At 43.2% G+C, this 16037-nt stretch overlaps 1 protein-coding gene across 1 annotated transcript in view; it reads left to right on the top strand.

The window, feature by feature from the left end:
• Positions 1–16037, top strand: part of LOC144769492 (platelet-derived growth factor receptor-like protein) — a 63359-nt gene that overhangs the window by 17761 nt on the left and 29561 nt on the right. Inside the window, exon 2 of the mRNA XM_078653624.1 lies at positions 10719–11040. Within this exon, the coding sequence (XP_078509750.1) occupies positions 10719–11040 (322 nt within the window). The remainder of the gene's footprint in view (positions 1–10718; positions 11041–16037) is intronic.

A 16037-nucleotide genomic window follows, 5' to 3' on the forward strand; every position in this document is an offset into this window, starting at 1 on the left:
AGTTAAGGAAAAATGTGAATTCCAATCCTTAGCTATTTGTATAGTTTTCCGGGTGTTGTTAAAAGAGCATTATTGTCCGGACTTCTGCCTCACTGCAATCTAATGGAGGTGTTCATGCAGGGTGCAATTAAGGTCCTCATTTGTGCTTAAATTTTAGTGATATCCCGCCAAGCCACATCTATGCAGAAAATGACGGTTAAGGAGCATTGCTTAATTTGAGTCATGGTTGCTGGTGGGGCCCATTGGCACTCATTTCTGGGCACAACACATTTCCCCTCATCACACGCTTCCAGAGAGCAAGAGAGAGAAACAAACCACACAAAGTGGAAAGACAGAGGCAGAGATAGATGGAAAAGCATCACAAACAGAGAAAGCAGGAACCTACAAGAGTGGAATAAAGGGGCAGGAAGTGTCTGGTAGATGATCAAAGAGGCATGAGGTGAATTCCAGACTATGCGGCCTTGGCATTTGGTGTGCTGACATGTAATAGAGCCGGCCGTACCTTCTGAGCAGAGCTTCGGGCATGGCACACATTATTTTGCTAATTAATCACTGGCGGCGCAAACCTGAGCAGGCTCGACGTATCGTAGCACTGCGTTGATAGGAACAGCCGTGAAAGACCCGCATCACAGCTGGATGTCATGTCAGAAAGGCCGATGTGCGACTCATCCCTGGTACAGGCCCTCACATCTCTTGTTGACAGCAGCCTTGACGATGGATTTTGCATTGCAGTCTTTCAGCTCTTTGGAATGGACGCATTGCCCCAGCTGCGTGTTGCTTCCCGATGCCAGATTTCGCATCACAAGTCCTGTTGATGGGCTCCTCAATGTCGATGCAATAGGACCTTGCATCGCTGCCTCACCACATTATGAATCCGAAACCGGTCCCAGGATGCTTGTTTCCGGTCCAGGGAAGACATGGCTTGGCAGTTCGGGCTGGACTGTTCCCACAAGGCACAGGGTCAGACTGATTTGCATATAGCCATGTCTGAACTGGGGTGGCTGAGTGAACTAAAGAATGGTGATGGAATAAACCCAGATCAGTTGACTGGGGGTGAGTGTTTGATTTGTTCAAACGCTCCGTCCATCATCCCCTTTTGTATCACCACATCTTGGAACTGACGAATCTCCTTGGCTGAACAACGTATCTTTATCATGGATCCACGCAACACTCCACAACCCATGATTTAAGGTACTCTGTTCAGTGGGCCTAACTGGTTCTCTGTAGCAAGCCCACGCTCCATCGCGGTTGGCCTGAAAGCATGACTTTGTCTTGGTCCGGTGCAACCAGATATCCACAGATGGCGTTAAATGCTTTTTTGTGCTATTTACTCTAAAATCTTTAAAATTAAATTTTTCTGGTTCTACTAATAAGATTTTTTTTTCATTTTGGTCTTGTTTTATTTATTACTTTTTTGCTCTGTTCCATTTTTCCAAACTGGCTTCCATTTTTCCAAACTGGCTTCCATTTTTCCAAACTGGATTCCAGTTTTCCAAACTGGATTCCATTTTTCCAAACTGGATTCAGACCACAATGTTCCACAGTAGATATCATAGCTCTGGGATACCTGCCCAGACGTGCGACCCAGCCCGCACAACCTCCTTTATTTTGCTGTTTTGTAGATTATAGTGCAGCATTTGACCGAGTGGATCATGGCATATTGTGGAGAAAACTCACCAATTGGGGTATCCCCCAAAAGTTGCTAAAGGCGATAAGGACTCTATACTACGGGACCTGGGTACGGATTAAGACCAGTCAAATTTCACTGACCACTAAGGTTCCAACAAATAACGGCATTAAACAAGGGTGCGTTCATGCACCTTTACTTTTTAACATCTACACATCCGACCTGGGTCAAGCACTGGAGGGGGCAAATTTAGTCATTCCAAAGTTGGGGAATGAGCGGCTTCAAATCCTTCAATATGCTGATGAGCTTGTAATTTTGGATCACGGTTCAATCCCCAGCGCCGGTGGCAGATTAGCCCAGCACCATATGACTCTGGGCAATAGCTTGCTTAATCTTCCCGACGGCCTTCAGCGCCTAGAGACCCTTACGGGTGATTGTTCGCGCTTTACAAATGTGGATTATTATTATTATTGAGCAAGCTGCTTTCCTTCTGCACACTATCGTTGCAGTAAGCAAGCAAAGCATGCTCTTGTTGGGAGGCACAAAGCGACCTTGTGAGTGTCTCGAGTTGAACTGAAAACAGCCAATACTTTAAAGGAACACCGCATCAGAGTGGATGTGCACAGGAAGTGGGCAAAAGAAGACATTTAAATTGACGAAAGGGAGGGAGAAAATACTCCTGAGACACAAAACTAACTTGTTTATTCACATGCTACAATTTACTCTTTCCTGAGGGCGACGCTGCAATGTCCAGTTGCGTTATCAAAGTTCTCTGAAAATCACCCACTGCACGTTAACAGAGGCCTTCCTTCAGTATTTGCCCATCTGTTGCCCTAAGGTGGGTGTAGATCCGTTGTTTGGGTGCATTGTGGATATAATAGAGGCGGGAGGATCTCCACGGAATCACATAGAGTTTTTATCTAGCTAGGCGGAATTCCGCAGAGTGAAGCTCCACGAGTTCCACCCACCCCTATCTTTTACATCGCAATCAAATACGTTGGAATGTGAGGGTTCCTCAAGGATCCTCGTTGTGCCCATATTTATTCAATTTATGTATAAGGCCCCTTACTGCGGAACTGCTAGATAAAGGCTGTAGAGTCCAAATTGACGCTAACGACTCACAGCTAGTGTTCCACTTAGATGGAACACCTTCCGTGTATGCACTCTTGCAATTTACAATGAGATATATTGCTAGATGGATGGAGACAAACCAATTGAAACTAAATACAGGCAAGACGGGTGGAGCCTTAATGAATAACAGGACCTGCATTTGGGATTCACATTATTGGCCTAATGAATTATTCCCATTACCGTCTCCCTCACCTCCTGACAAGAGCTTAGGGGTTGTGGTCAATGGGAGTCTTCTAATGCATGCTTAAGTGAGCTCACTGGTGTCAAAGTTCAGGTTCCTAAAAATGTTGAGCAAAATTGCTCCTTTTCTGAGGATTTAAGCGCACAAACTGATAGTGATCGCTTCAATCACATCTAGGCTTACTCCAATGCAACCTATACAGTTCTGCCTAATGCCATCTTGCATAAACTCCAAGTGATTCAGAATGAGGCAGCAAGGTTGTTTTTTCTTTTTCTCTAGACAAACCCATGTCACGCCTCTGTTATAGAAGCTTCACTGGCTTCCCTTGAAACACGGATACAAATCAAGGTATGTTGCATGGTGTTTCAGGCACCAACGGATTGCACCCAAATTTGCGGCTAAGATCAAGAAATATGTTCCTTCTTGTAATCAGAGATCTGATCATGCAAACAAACCGGATGCTCCCATGTATCAGAAAAGAAGGTCTGGAGGTAGGAGTTTGGCGACCCCTACCACGTGTAACTATCTGCCTGCGAAGATCCGCTTTGCTATGGACTTGAATTTCTTTCGGAAATGCCTGAAGACATGGCTGGTTACGCAGGCCTCTGAGATGCAGTTGGGTAGCGTGGATGCCTTCCTAGACACAGTATCACTTTGGTGCCAAGAGATCACTTAATGAACTTGCACTTTACAAATTAGATTAACATATTATACAAAGCAGGCAAACAAGAATGACAGTAAGTAAGCAGTGGGCAGCCTCTATGCCCACTGAAGGCTGACAGGAGGCAATTTCACAATAAGACAGCTTGTCCTGCCTGGTAGGTGACATCTAACAAGCATTTACAATGCAACGGTCTGGCCTTTGCAAAAGTTAGAGCTATTGGCATTGTAAATGACACATTTTTTATTTATGTGTTGGTTTTGAAAATAGATAAATAAATGGCATTGTCATTTACAATGGCAATATCTGAACAGTAGATAGTAGTAGAGAGTAGCAGTAGTGAGTAGTAGTTAGTAGAGAGTGAGTAGTAGACTAATAGAGAGTAGAGTTTTAGAGAGTAGAGTAGTAGTGAGTTGAAGGCAGTAATAGAGAGTGAGTAGTATAGATTAGTAGAGAGTAGTATAGAGTGAGTAGGAGATAGTGTAGGAGATAGCGAGTAGTAGAGAGTAGTAGAGAGTGAGTAGTAGAGAGTAATGAAAAGTACTAGATAGTAATAGATGGTAGTAGAGTGAGTAGTAGATAGATTTAGTAGAGTGAGTAGTAGAGAATGAGTAGTAAAATTGAGTAGAGATTAGAGAGCAGTAGTTAGTGAGTACTAAAGAGTACTAGCGTGTAGTAGAGAGTAGTAGAGTAGTAGAGAGTGAGTAGCAGATAGTGGAGAGAGTAATTGAGTGAGTTGTGAGTAGTAGATAGTAGAGAGTAGTTAGTGTGTAGTAGAGTGAGTAGTAGAGAGTGAATAGAGAGGAGTAGAGTGTGAGTAGCAGAGAGTAGTAGTAGAGAGTGAGTAGTAGTTAGTAAAGGGTACTAGAGAGTAGTAGAGAGTGAGTAATAGAGAGTATTAGAGTGAGTAGTAATGAGTAATAGAGCAGTATAGAGTTGTAATAGAGTTAATAGTAGATAGTGAGTAGTATAGTTATTTGAGAGTAGAGTAGTAGAGAGTGAGTAGTAGAGAATGAGTAGTAGTGAGTAGAGTAGTAGAGAGTAGTAGTGAGTAGAGTATTAGAGAGAAGTAGAGTGAGTAGTATAGAGTTAGTAGAGTTGTAGAGAGTGAGTAGTAGATAGTAGATAGTGATTAGTAAAGTGTGAGTAGAGTAGAGAGTAGTAGAACGTGAGTAGTAGAGAGTGAGTAGTAGAGTGAGTAATAGTGAGTAGTAGAGAGTGAGTCGTAGAGAGTGAGTAGTAGAGAGTGCTTAGTAGAGGAGTAGAGAGTGTGTAGTAGAGTAGTAGAGTGAGTACTAGAGAGTAATAGTTATTAATAGAGAGTGAGTAGTAGAGTACTAGAGTGAGTAGTAGTGAGTATAGTTAGTAGTAGAGAGTGAGTTGAGAGTAGTAGAGTGAGTAGTAGAGAGTAGTAGAGTGTGAGTAGTAGAGTTTGTAGGCAGTATTAGAGAGTTGTAGAGTGAGTAGTAGAATAGTAGAGTGAGTAGTAGAGTGAGTAGTGAGAGTAGTACCTATTGCATTTGCACGTACACGCACACACACACAGAGCCACACACACACAGAGCCAGCGGTCATTTCATGGGTGACATGAGTATTTCAAATGCTCTTTTGTTTTACATTCTTTCGCAATTCCCACAACAGGGGAAGAAGGAAAAAAAGTGTGTTATTACCTATTTTGAGCAGTGGAAAGGCAATAATAAAGAAATTAATTAGCACTGTAGTACTGCCCATCAGTTGTCCTGTTTGTTTTTATTAAGTTGAAAACAATTTGGCCGTCCTTTGCAGTATGTTGTGGGTGATGCTGCGCGCGCCACAACTGAACGCGAGCCTGCCTGTGCTGAAGGGAGAATGTCATCCGATCCCCCCCGCACACTGTCCGTGCCATGAATGGGGCTTTGTTTCTGTGTCCCGAGCCCACACTGGAATGGCTGGTAGGTCACCCCAAAGGGCTAATTAACATGCCTGCATCCTCGATTGTATCTGTCTGCACAGTGGGCGAAGGAAAGCAGTGAGGAGTGGCGGGGGAGGGAATATGTGTGAAATCACAACACTGGATGGTGAGCTTTACAACACGTCTTCAGCAGTGAGAACTGGGCGGGGGCGTGAAGAAATAAAGGCGGGATGGAACTTAACTCCTCCACCCCCAAGAATACCAGAGAACAAGGGTCCTCTGCTCTCTCTTCCTTGAGGCTACTTCACGCTGTCTCCCAATCCGATACATACTTACTTTGCTTTCCTGCCTCACCGAACCATTTTGGTCAGAAGATATTGAAATAACAATAGTCCCTTAGTGCTTGACATTGGGAAATAGAAGCGCAGGTATATTTTACCGGAGTACCTGAGCAGAAGAGACAGTGCCCGCGGAGAATCACCAACAGAAAATAACCGAAAATGCTGCAAACATTTCCATGCCCAATTAAACAGTTTTCTTTTTTTTTTTTTGCAATACCTTTGTCTTAAAAAAATAAACAGAAACGTAGTACGATAGTACTAATAGGGTGGTGAAATGGTTTTTAAAAGTCTCTGATGATCTAAGCGAGAGTACTCAATTCTACTAAAATGCCTCAACCGCTAGAGAGGTCCAAAATAAATTATTGAATTTGCATTCGCTTCGGCAAGAGCTCCAAATCCTCATTTTTTAATGGGTTTATATTTATTAAGTCACAGGAAGATCCCATTTCCCCGAGTCTCTCGGCAGAGAAGGTTAGGTTCGTCAACTTTCAGTTTTTTATACATACATATTTATCTATTTTTACAAATTGTTGGGGCCTCTGCCCTGTCAGTGCAACGATCCGAAGTCGCCCAGGAAAGGCGAGGGCATTTTTTCCACATCACAAAATGGGGCCGAACTTTGCTAACGTCGTTCCCTGCTCCCATACATATTCAGATACATCGAGGCGCTCGGCATCGCGGCGCGTGCTTAAAAGAAATTGATTCAAATCCCATCCCGCACGGACACGCTAACATCATAATAATGAAAGATGCTTGAAAGGACCTACGACAGAAATGGATATATTCTGATTATTCATCATAATTCCTTCTCGGGAGCAGGTAAAAAATCCAATTGCCATGTCTTTGGAGAAATGCAACATTAATAAATACGTAAATATGTATTTGTAAATGTCAGGATGTTGCCTGATTTGCCCCCACCCCTCGCCCCCGCACTTATTGAGACACTGTATATGAGCATATTAAAATACTTAACGCATTTCCCCTCATTAATTTGCTTTTTAGCCCCTTCTGAGCAGAGTTTAAAACACCCCTTAGTTGATTAATTGCTTTTTATTGATTCATTTATTGTTTGGCAGCGACACGGGTCCCTCCGCTGAATACATTTAAATACATGTCACTGCCATTAAAAGAAACAGTACACAGTGTTTTGTCTATTTCTTTCATTTTGGTATAATCGCGGCACCCGCGCTTTACTTTTAAAATGTTACAAGTAAAGCGCGGGTGCCGCGATTATACCAAAATGAAAGAAATAGACAAAACATCTATTTCTTTAATTTTGGTATAATCGTGGCACCCGCGCATTACTTTTAAAATGTTAAGTAAAGCGCGTCTGCCGCGATTATACCAAAATGAAAGAAATAGATTTCTTTTCTATTTCTTTCATTTTAGTATAATCGCGGCACCCGCGCTTTACTTAATAACATTTTAAAAGTAATGCGCAGGTGCCGCGATTATACCAAAATGAAAGAAATTTCTCTTTTAGCCCCGTCCTTTTCAGACGGGCTCGGCATGACTTACTGCTGCGGTAAAAGGTTCATTATCTTCTTTATGGGGCGAAACAGATGGCCCCATAAAGAAGATAAGAAACCTTTTACGCCACTAGTAAGTCAAGGAACCCAGTCTGAAAAGGACAGGGCTAAAAGAGAAAGAAGAACGTCACTAGGACCTCATCTCCAAAGGCTGGCCACCGTTTAGCATCATCTCCAAAGGCTGGCCACCGTTTAGCATGAACGGTGACGCCAGCCAATGGAAAAAAGGGGCGTGGCTTAACCTTGCTAGTGAAAAATACCCTACCTCATTAAATCTCGCCAGCTCGACTGTGCATGTGCGCAGTCTTTCGCAGGCCGAGACCTAAAAAGAAGGAATGCCAGCGAAATGGCCGGCAGAACAAGAATTGCGCACAATGTGAAATGAATGGCGCAGGTATTTCTCGGGCCATCCAGCACTGTAAGAAGCGTGCCAATGTAATTACATTAATTTAATTACAGTGATCGGCCCCTGATAGTGCTCTTCAAAGCAGCTTTCCCAGCAGGAGTGTTTGTGTGTGGCGCCCGCCTGCTTGAGCGCCAGACTGACCCTTAATACGAGGTAAGCTCTTTGAAGTGGACTGGCCGGTGTCCAGGCAGCATAGTTACCTTAATGCAGCTAGCATTAGGCTACATGCATTGCCTGGCCCCTCATATTGTCTCTATAAGCAACAGGGCCTTTGGGCTTTTTTCAGCCCAAAGAGCAGCAGATAGGCCCCCCTTCCACTTCGCGGGAGAAAAATAATAAGCACATTTCCCACGGTTTTTTGCTTACGCACTGGAATTTCACCCACTTCTGCTATGAAACTCCCCTTTGTTTTGGAGCACTGAATTTTCTCAACACGTTCGTGGCCAGCTTCACAGATGCCTTGTGGGTGTTAGCATAAAGAGGGACTGGCAAGATTAGTTGTGGCATGTAAACAATGCATAATGACCCTTCTCACTCTTTCTTTAGAGGGACCGCACCAGACTCAGTTGCTATGCTTACACTATCCTAATTTGTGCAAGTCTGACACTTTTACTTGTTTCTAAGGGGAGGGCTGGCAAGACAACATTCATCATTTTCTGTGAGTATCTTACTAACCACAGGCTTGTGACAGTCCTCTGTGAATAATTTTGGGTGTATAATCTGTTGCACCTTAATACAATTTTTTAAAACAAACACATTGTTAAGTTAGATCAGGTAGAAGGTAAAGTATGTTAAACATGTCATCTTTAGACAGGAGACGAATGTAAATGCAATCCTGCTGCAGTGTGGCAAAGCAAGAGCTGTTCATGGAGGTTATGGGAACATAGGCAATGCCCGGTACCTATGCCAAGCAAAGGAAAATGATTTACCAGAACCTCAGGCAGATTATATTTTTTGAAGGTGTATGTGTCTCCCAATTTATGTCTGGCCAGACAAAGCAGACGCCTGTAATATCCATTGTTAACAATACTTTAAAATATACAGAGTGGAATTTGGCTTAACCCAGAAAGTATTTCTCTCTAACTTCACTGTCTCTCTGGTGTAGCATTCCACATCCTATAGAGTGCTTAATTGCATGAGGAACTATTTTACATTTCAAAAGTACACTGGATCATCACACTTTTCATTCTTTGTTTAATATGTGCATTGTATACAGAATGTAATCTTTGTATTTTGTTTTTATCACTGAGCATGTTTTTTTTCAATATTTTAGTCAGGACACATAACACATGCCTGACCATGGCTTTGCCAGTGCTTGTTTGCCTTCTGGTCCTGAAATGACGTCAGGCCGTACATTTACTAACAAAGAGAGATTGGAAAAAAAACATTTTTGTTGCTTTATCAGGTGTGCAAAATGACGGCCAAGTTTGCTCTGTAACATCAAATCTAGAAACATTTGCACAAATAGCAGAACTCACCAATGATAAATAACTTGCAACTCCTGTGGAAGACACGAGGAACCATATTACATAAGGTGCCCCGGGGGCGCAACGGGCGTTTGCGACCTCTTTGTGTGCCCCAGGGCACTTTGGTATTATAGAAGGGGGCGCAGACTCTTGAGAATCCCCTTCTATAATAATGATAGTGCTGGCACACTTAAAGCGCCAGTGCTATCAAGAGGGTGTTCCCTCATTTGCATGGGGGCGTTCCCCTATGCAAATGAGGGAATTCCTTTGACTGCGCCCGCGCCATATTACAGACGTGGGCGCAGAGTCAAAGAAGCCCTCAGGAGGCTCACTGACAGAGCACCATTTAAAAGGTGGCGCACTGTCAGTGTGCCCCCTGAAAGCAGCCCTCTCCAGGGGGTAAGGGGGTCCAATGGACCCCCCAGACATCCCCTTGCAGTCGGGTACAGTCTCAGACAGCACCCACCTGAGGGGATCTCTAATCCCCTTTGAAAGTGCAGGCGGCATGCCTGCACTGTGAAAACACGGAGCAGCTGCTCCGTGTTTCCACATGAATGCGCTGCCCACAGGGCACCGCATTCACCATAATGGGGCGCATTGGCATTGTTTGCACCAGGCGCACCTCTTCAACGATGCGCTAGGCTCAAACAATGCCAATGCGTAATACTGCCCTAGAAGATATTTGATGTTCAAGTTTGGACATATGAAAATCCTGACTGAAGAAGGGTTTTGGAAATCGTTCCCAAATACTGATGAAATGGGTTTATTGTTTTACAGGGATTCAGCACCTTGCACATGTGTTATTTAATATCTGTGCGGCAATGACACAGAAGAGAAGCTTCTTCTTAGAGGAATACAGAAGCTTCTTAGAAGAAAACATGCGAGCCGTAAACTAGTCGGTCACTTTTGAACACCTTAAAGAATGTTGTGTGATGTCCCATGACATAGGGATTGAACACTACCTGTTTCAGACATACTGCCCATGAGATTCTCCAGATTCAACTGACTCATAAAAGTTGCAAGCACTTAGACATAGATGTTCAATGCTCTCTAGAAGTACAAAGCTGCAAGAAACAGTGCCCCTCCCCAACTAGAATGACCACTCTACTATATTGAAAGACAAAACATGTATACAAGCATCTGCTATGCCTCTCCGTATAATGATGGGTGCAGCATTGACTTGGGTGTCACAGGAGCCAATTGATCAAAATAGTGTCCCTATCATGAAGTGAAACTTCTAATTAAAAACATACACTAATAAAATAATTGGTGTTAATGATTAGCTCTCTCACTTTCTGTATATGGTCATAAGATTCACAAGCTTACTGAGGGAGGGTAGGAGATGCCACCTCAGTTATTGAGTGGGGTGATCAAATCCACCACGTTATAAGTGCCGACCATCCCAGAAAGAGGCAGTGAAGCTGCTTCAGCTCAGGTGTGGTGGCTGGCTAACAGTGTTATCTAAATTGTATTTTTTCCTTTCAGCTGAATGTGCACCAGTGGATAAGGCAGCGGAGAAGAAGGTGGAAAAGAAACCCAAGAAAGATGTACAAAAAGTTATCAAACCCCCCGGCAAACAACCCAAACCAGCTGCTTCAAAGCCTAAACCCAAAGCTACCACCACTCCCAGCATTGGAGGCCCAGAAGAGAGCATTCTTTCTCAGGTGCTGCAGAGGGGACAGTTCAAGAAGGTTGGGGAAATTTTGACTGTGTCGGCTGGAGATGTCCTTGATCTACGCTGCAAAGGAAGATCTGTCCGGTGGAGGTACCCAGAAAACGTGGAGGAAGACGAAGATGGGCGCCTAAGGTAAATCATGCAGTGCACACTTGTTCAACGGAAAAGAGAAAAGCTTTCTGTTTGCTATGCATAATGCTGGATTCAAAATCCTGTGAGAAAACTTCATGATTCTTTGCATAGAAGTAAGTAAAACCTATAATTTGTCCTCTTTCTGCTACTGACACCAGTAGCTTCATCAATGTGTGGCCACTCAACAGTAATCCAGTCTTGGCCAAGCTCAGTCAGTTTGACCCTGTTTCTTTGTCTCTGCTTAATACCTTGCTTATTGTCCCAAAAATCTGGGTCTCCCCATGACCACTGATAGCTCAAAGATTTTAATTGTGTTTCCTCTCCTTCCATTGTGCATATTCTGAATGCTTCATTGAAGGCCGGTATGGCATCCAGTGTCTTAAAGAAAGCAATCAATCACTTGCAATCTCTCAGAGAGTAACCTGCTTTGCTGTTGTGTACCGGGTCATTCCTGGTCACAGCGGGGAGATTTATCTCCAGGAAGTGCCGGTATATCATCTGAGCATTTGGAATAGGGAAAATGGACAGCTTTGTGAACCTTTTCTGAATTTACCTGGAGGATCCATGTTAGGAGCATTCATTACCTGCCAGAGCTTAGAAGGTCTTGGGTATTATTACAGGGTTTTTACTAGAAGCTAGGTTAAGTACCTCTCTCCAGGCCACTTCAGACATTGTATCCAGTCCTGTATGTTTGAGTAATAACCAGCTACATTCTGGATGTTGTAGTTTTGTTTCGCTTCATTGAAGTAAATACAGTAGCGCATCTGAACTCAACGATTTGTAGTTGCATCCAATACTGGACTTTTCAATGTCCGTTATGACCTAGAGTCAGGTGGTCACCTGTTAGAAGTAAAACTAGTGCAGAATATATGCAAAATAAAGGTAATATATCAAAATTACTGGAGCTATCAGAAATGAACAGAAATAAATATTATGAGAAGAAATATTGTTCTTTTTTTATCATTCTTCTTATTACTTTGCTAATTGCAATCAGCCCCTAAAGGTCTGCCATTGAAATAGCTACAAAACTTTATTGCATACATGTTTGTTATGGGCAATTTGACATGTACCCGAGATGCTGTGCTCTGACTGTGAAAGCCCAACTTGTTGTCGGCTAGTGTCCTTCGTGATGGAGAATCGAGCTCCCTGTATTCCGAGATGTGATGCTCTGTCTCAGAGATCCGTGTTCCCATGATTACTGACAGCGTTTGAAGAACCTCATGGGAATTCCTTTTATTTTATGTATGAATGTTCTTATAGACCTAAGCCAAAACACTATACATTATATCAATATATGAACTAAAAGCACAGTACCATAAAACTTAACCAACATGCTATTGTGCTGTATCATCATAGTGCAGCAATTTAATCGGGACAAGTAATCAAAGATTGGGGAATATAGGTCACACGCAAATGACTGGTGAGTGCATTGCGGGCACAAACGGAAATAACGTGTAAAACACAATAATGTGAAAGCTTGTGACCTACAGCTTTGTCAGTTATCCACTGTGAGAGGTTGAGGGCTGTTTCATTTTAACGTGCATAAGTTATGTTGCGGGATATGAAAACAATGAGAGCACCCATGCAAACCGATGTGAGCTGAAAGGTAGGGATTTCTTAACACCATAACTGGTCAAAATCAATATCAATATATATCTTTATTCAGTTACATTTAGAACCATAAAAGCATACATCAGAATAATAAATACAATATATAAAAACAATACATTCTACAAAGACAGATTTAGAAGGCTTGATAAGTTGCACAACCTTATACTGGAACCATCTACCTCTGGAGTTTAAAAGTGGTGCCTCTTTGCTTAAGCTCTGGAAGGCTTTAAAGACTTGGCTTTTCACTCTGAATCTTGACTAGCTATCCTGAAATTCTGTGAAATTCCTCTGTTTCCTTTCCGGTCATAGGCAGCACCAAGAAGTCTCCGGGCAAACGTTTGCACTTTATACAAATTAAATCAAATCAAATAAAAGAGAAAACTTAAAAAATAGCAGCACAATTAATCTTCCTGTGAACTCCTAAAGTTAGGTATAGCTCCTCAAAAACATACAACATTTAAAAGCATGACTTCATCAAGTAGCATCTGTAAAAAACAAAGAGGGCAGTGTGAACTTGTGAAAAGTCTCTATCTTCAAGTAATGGGGCAAGAAGAGTTTACCTGGACACAGTATAACATTTACAAAACATGATAAAATGCATTGTAACCTGTGGAGTACAATTTCCCCAGCCATAGGCACACGGGGATATTGTTTTTCATCCGAGCTAAATAGAGCTCCTTATCCTGGGAGGTAGTTAGCATTGCATACTTTTGCACAGAGGAATCATGCAATTCAGACTCCTCCCTTAACTATGTATTTCGAAAACGTGCTTCTTCACCCATTTATAATACATTTTTTGAATACCTTTGGGGTTAGAAAATAGTCCCCCCTTCCCAACTCGAGGAATGAATCCCCTCGCAGCCTTAACTGGGAATACTTTGCTGGACTTGGCCATTTTAATCTTTTAGAGACTCTGTGTTTGTTCCTGCTCCTGAAGTACAAGGACCTCGGGGACTCACCGCTGACGCTGCCGGGGCCGGGACTGCGAGACCCAGGGTGCCTAGCGCTTTAACACCACAGCGCACCTGGTGTCTCTTCCCGCCCCCCAACTCTCCTATTTAAATGTATTGGTGATCGCAGACGCGGGACGCGCGCGGGACCTAGCCCGGGGCTAAGCCCGGGCAAAGGGCGGGCCCTCTGAGGCCCTCCGAGGACCATAAGGACTGGACTGGCTCGTATGCCCTTGCAGGTTTTATTTGTGTCATGTTAGTTGTTGTAACTCCCGTGTTTTAACTATTCTTGGGTTGTCAATATCTATCTAGTGACACTATAAAGTTTATCAGTTTTTGCCTGCTAGTACTTAATAGTGAAGGGTTTGTTATTTACGTGCCTATTTTTAGAGCTTCCTTTGCCAGTTGTTTACGGTCCCTTATACCATGTCTTCTCGTAAAACCCGTAGTCAGGCGGTGGTTGGAGCGAAGAATAAAACAAAAAAACTCACTAGCACTTTGGATAATTTTATTCTTCGCACTAATACTTTAATTGATGAGGGTATCGTTCTTATGGAACGGAGGGTTTCGCAAGACTTACTATTTGCAAAAAGATCGTCATTGGGTAGTATAGCCTTGGCATGTTCCCCGAATAGAAACCAGAGTAATTCTGATTCGTCTCAGTCGAGAGTTGCCCCAGTGTCTTTGACATCTACTGTGCCCCATTCTACGTGTACAGATATATCCCCTGCTGCTACATTGTTGTTACCTCTAATTGCGCCCCCCCCTTCCAAGTAATTCAGCTGTTACCTCTGCTATTATACACATAGCTAATTCACAATCTGAGGGGTGCCCTGTGGAAGGTATAACCTCCCTTCCAAATCTAACTCCCCCCCCAGGTGTCCGGTGTTACTCCAACTAACCAGAATATGTTGGTCAGCCCGGGGGTTCCAGTTTGTGTGGGTAATGGTTTAGAGGAGGGGGGGTCTAGTATGGGAGTACCACAAGGGACTGTTAGGGCCCAGCGTGAATCCCATACCCTGCCTATAGGCATACCAGATGTATCAGCCTCAGATACAAGTTTGGTTAGCATTCTTGATAATAGCAGTTCTAGTGAATCCCTAGAGGATGTAGAGGATGAGAATGTACCATTTTTTGATTCTCTGGCGACACTAATTAGGTCTTTGCTTTTGTCCCTGGAAATTAGACTCCAGGGTATAGAACATCATCTTCAGACTATATCCAGGGATCTAAACTCTAAGGGGGAAAATTCTACTCAAGAGGCCCGAATAACTTAGATTCAATTAGTAATTCCTTGCCTATACCCAAGAACCATACATCAGTACCTAACCCATCCTCCAAGAAACGCCCCATTGCACCAACTGTACCAAAGGTTGGTAAGGCAGTCTCTAAGACAGCTTCTACTGTTGTTACTAAACCTTTGGAGACAGTAGGTTCAATAGCTCCAACCACTGTTCCTCCACCCTCCCAGTCGGAGCCATTAAGGGCACGGCGGAATATTAGTTTACCACCGGACGCCTGCCCGTTTGTGATAGTACTAACGGGTGTCCCTGAGCTTGCACCAGCCACCTCTGAACCGTTTTGGGCGCTTAAAAACAAAGTCTGTTACTGACTGGATAGGAATTTTCCCCCTCCTCCCAATATTAATAAAAAATTGCTTATGGTAGAGAGAGCCCCCTGGGTAGGTGATAAAAAGAAACATCTGCAGGGAGACTGTGTTGTGATTACATTTGAAGACCCACGTTTGGTAGAGTATATTTGCTCAGGGTCTCGGTGTAGTAACGACACGGCGATCATTGTTAAACCTTTGACATATTTCTACACACCCATAGGAAAATATGACAATAGATGGAGCTGGTTGAGGGCTCCCACCCATGACAGTGGTAGGAGGAGACCGGAAAATTATGGAGGACAACGTTCTTTTAATTGGGGAGAGGATACAAATGGTGGCTGGCAGGAAATACGAAGAGGAGCTGGTAGACCATTAAATGGTGGCAATTGGTTAAAAGAGGGATGGTTGGGACCCCAGCTTGACTATCCTATCCCGTGTTATAATCGTTTCAATGGTCTGGAAGGAGTCGATTGACTCCCTACCCAGCCCCTTGAGCAATTAGGAGGTTGGGAGGTAAAGATTCCGCTTGGGGATCAAGTAAAATCGACCGCGGAGGGAGCAGTCACTACAGGCCTCACTAGCAAAGGTAGAGATGTGATTGAATCCTATGTTACAGTTGAAAATTCTATGCTAGATGTAGTTAATATTGGATCACATTGTGAAGGAACAGGAGAACAGGCACCTGGTGACCCAGTTGGAATTATGGAACCGATGGTACCCTCCACCTCCATTAACATATTATCTTGGAACATAGCGGGATTAAAGAAAAATTTGGATAATCCTGAATGGAATGATTTTATTAATACCTTTGATATATGCATGTT

This window comes from Lissotriton helveticus, chromosome 7 (assembly GCF_964261635.1).
Source record: "Lissotriton helveticus chromosome 7, aLisHel1.1, whole genome shotgun sequence".
Taxonomy (NCBI): domain Eukaryota; kingdom Metazoa; phylum Chordata; class Amphibia; order Caudata; family Salamandridae; genus Lissotriton; species Lissotriton helveticus.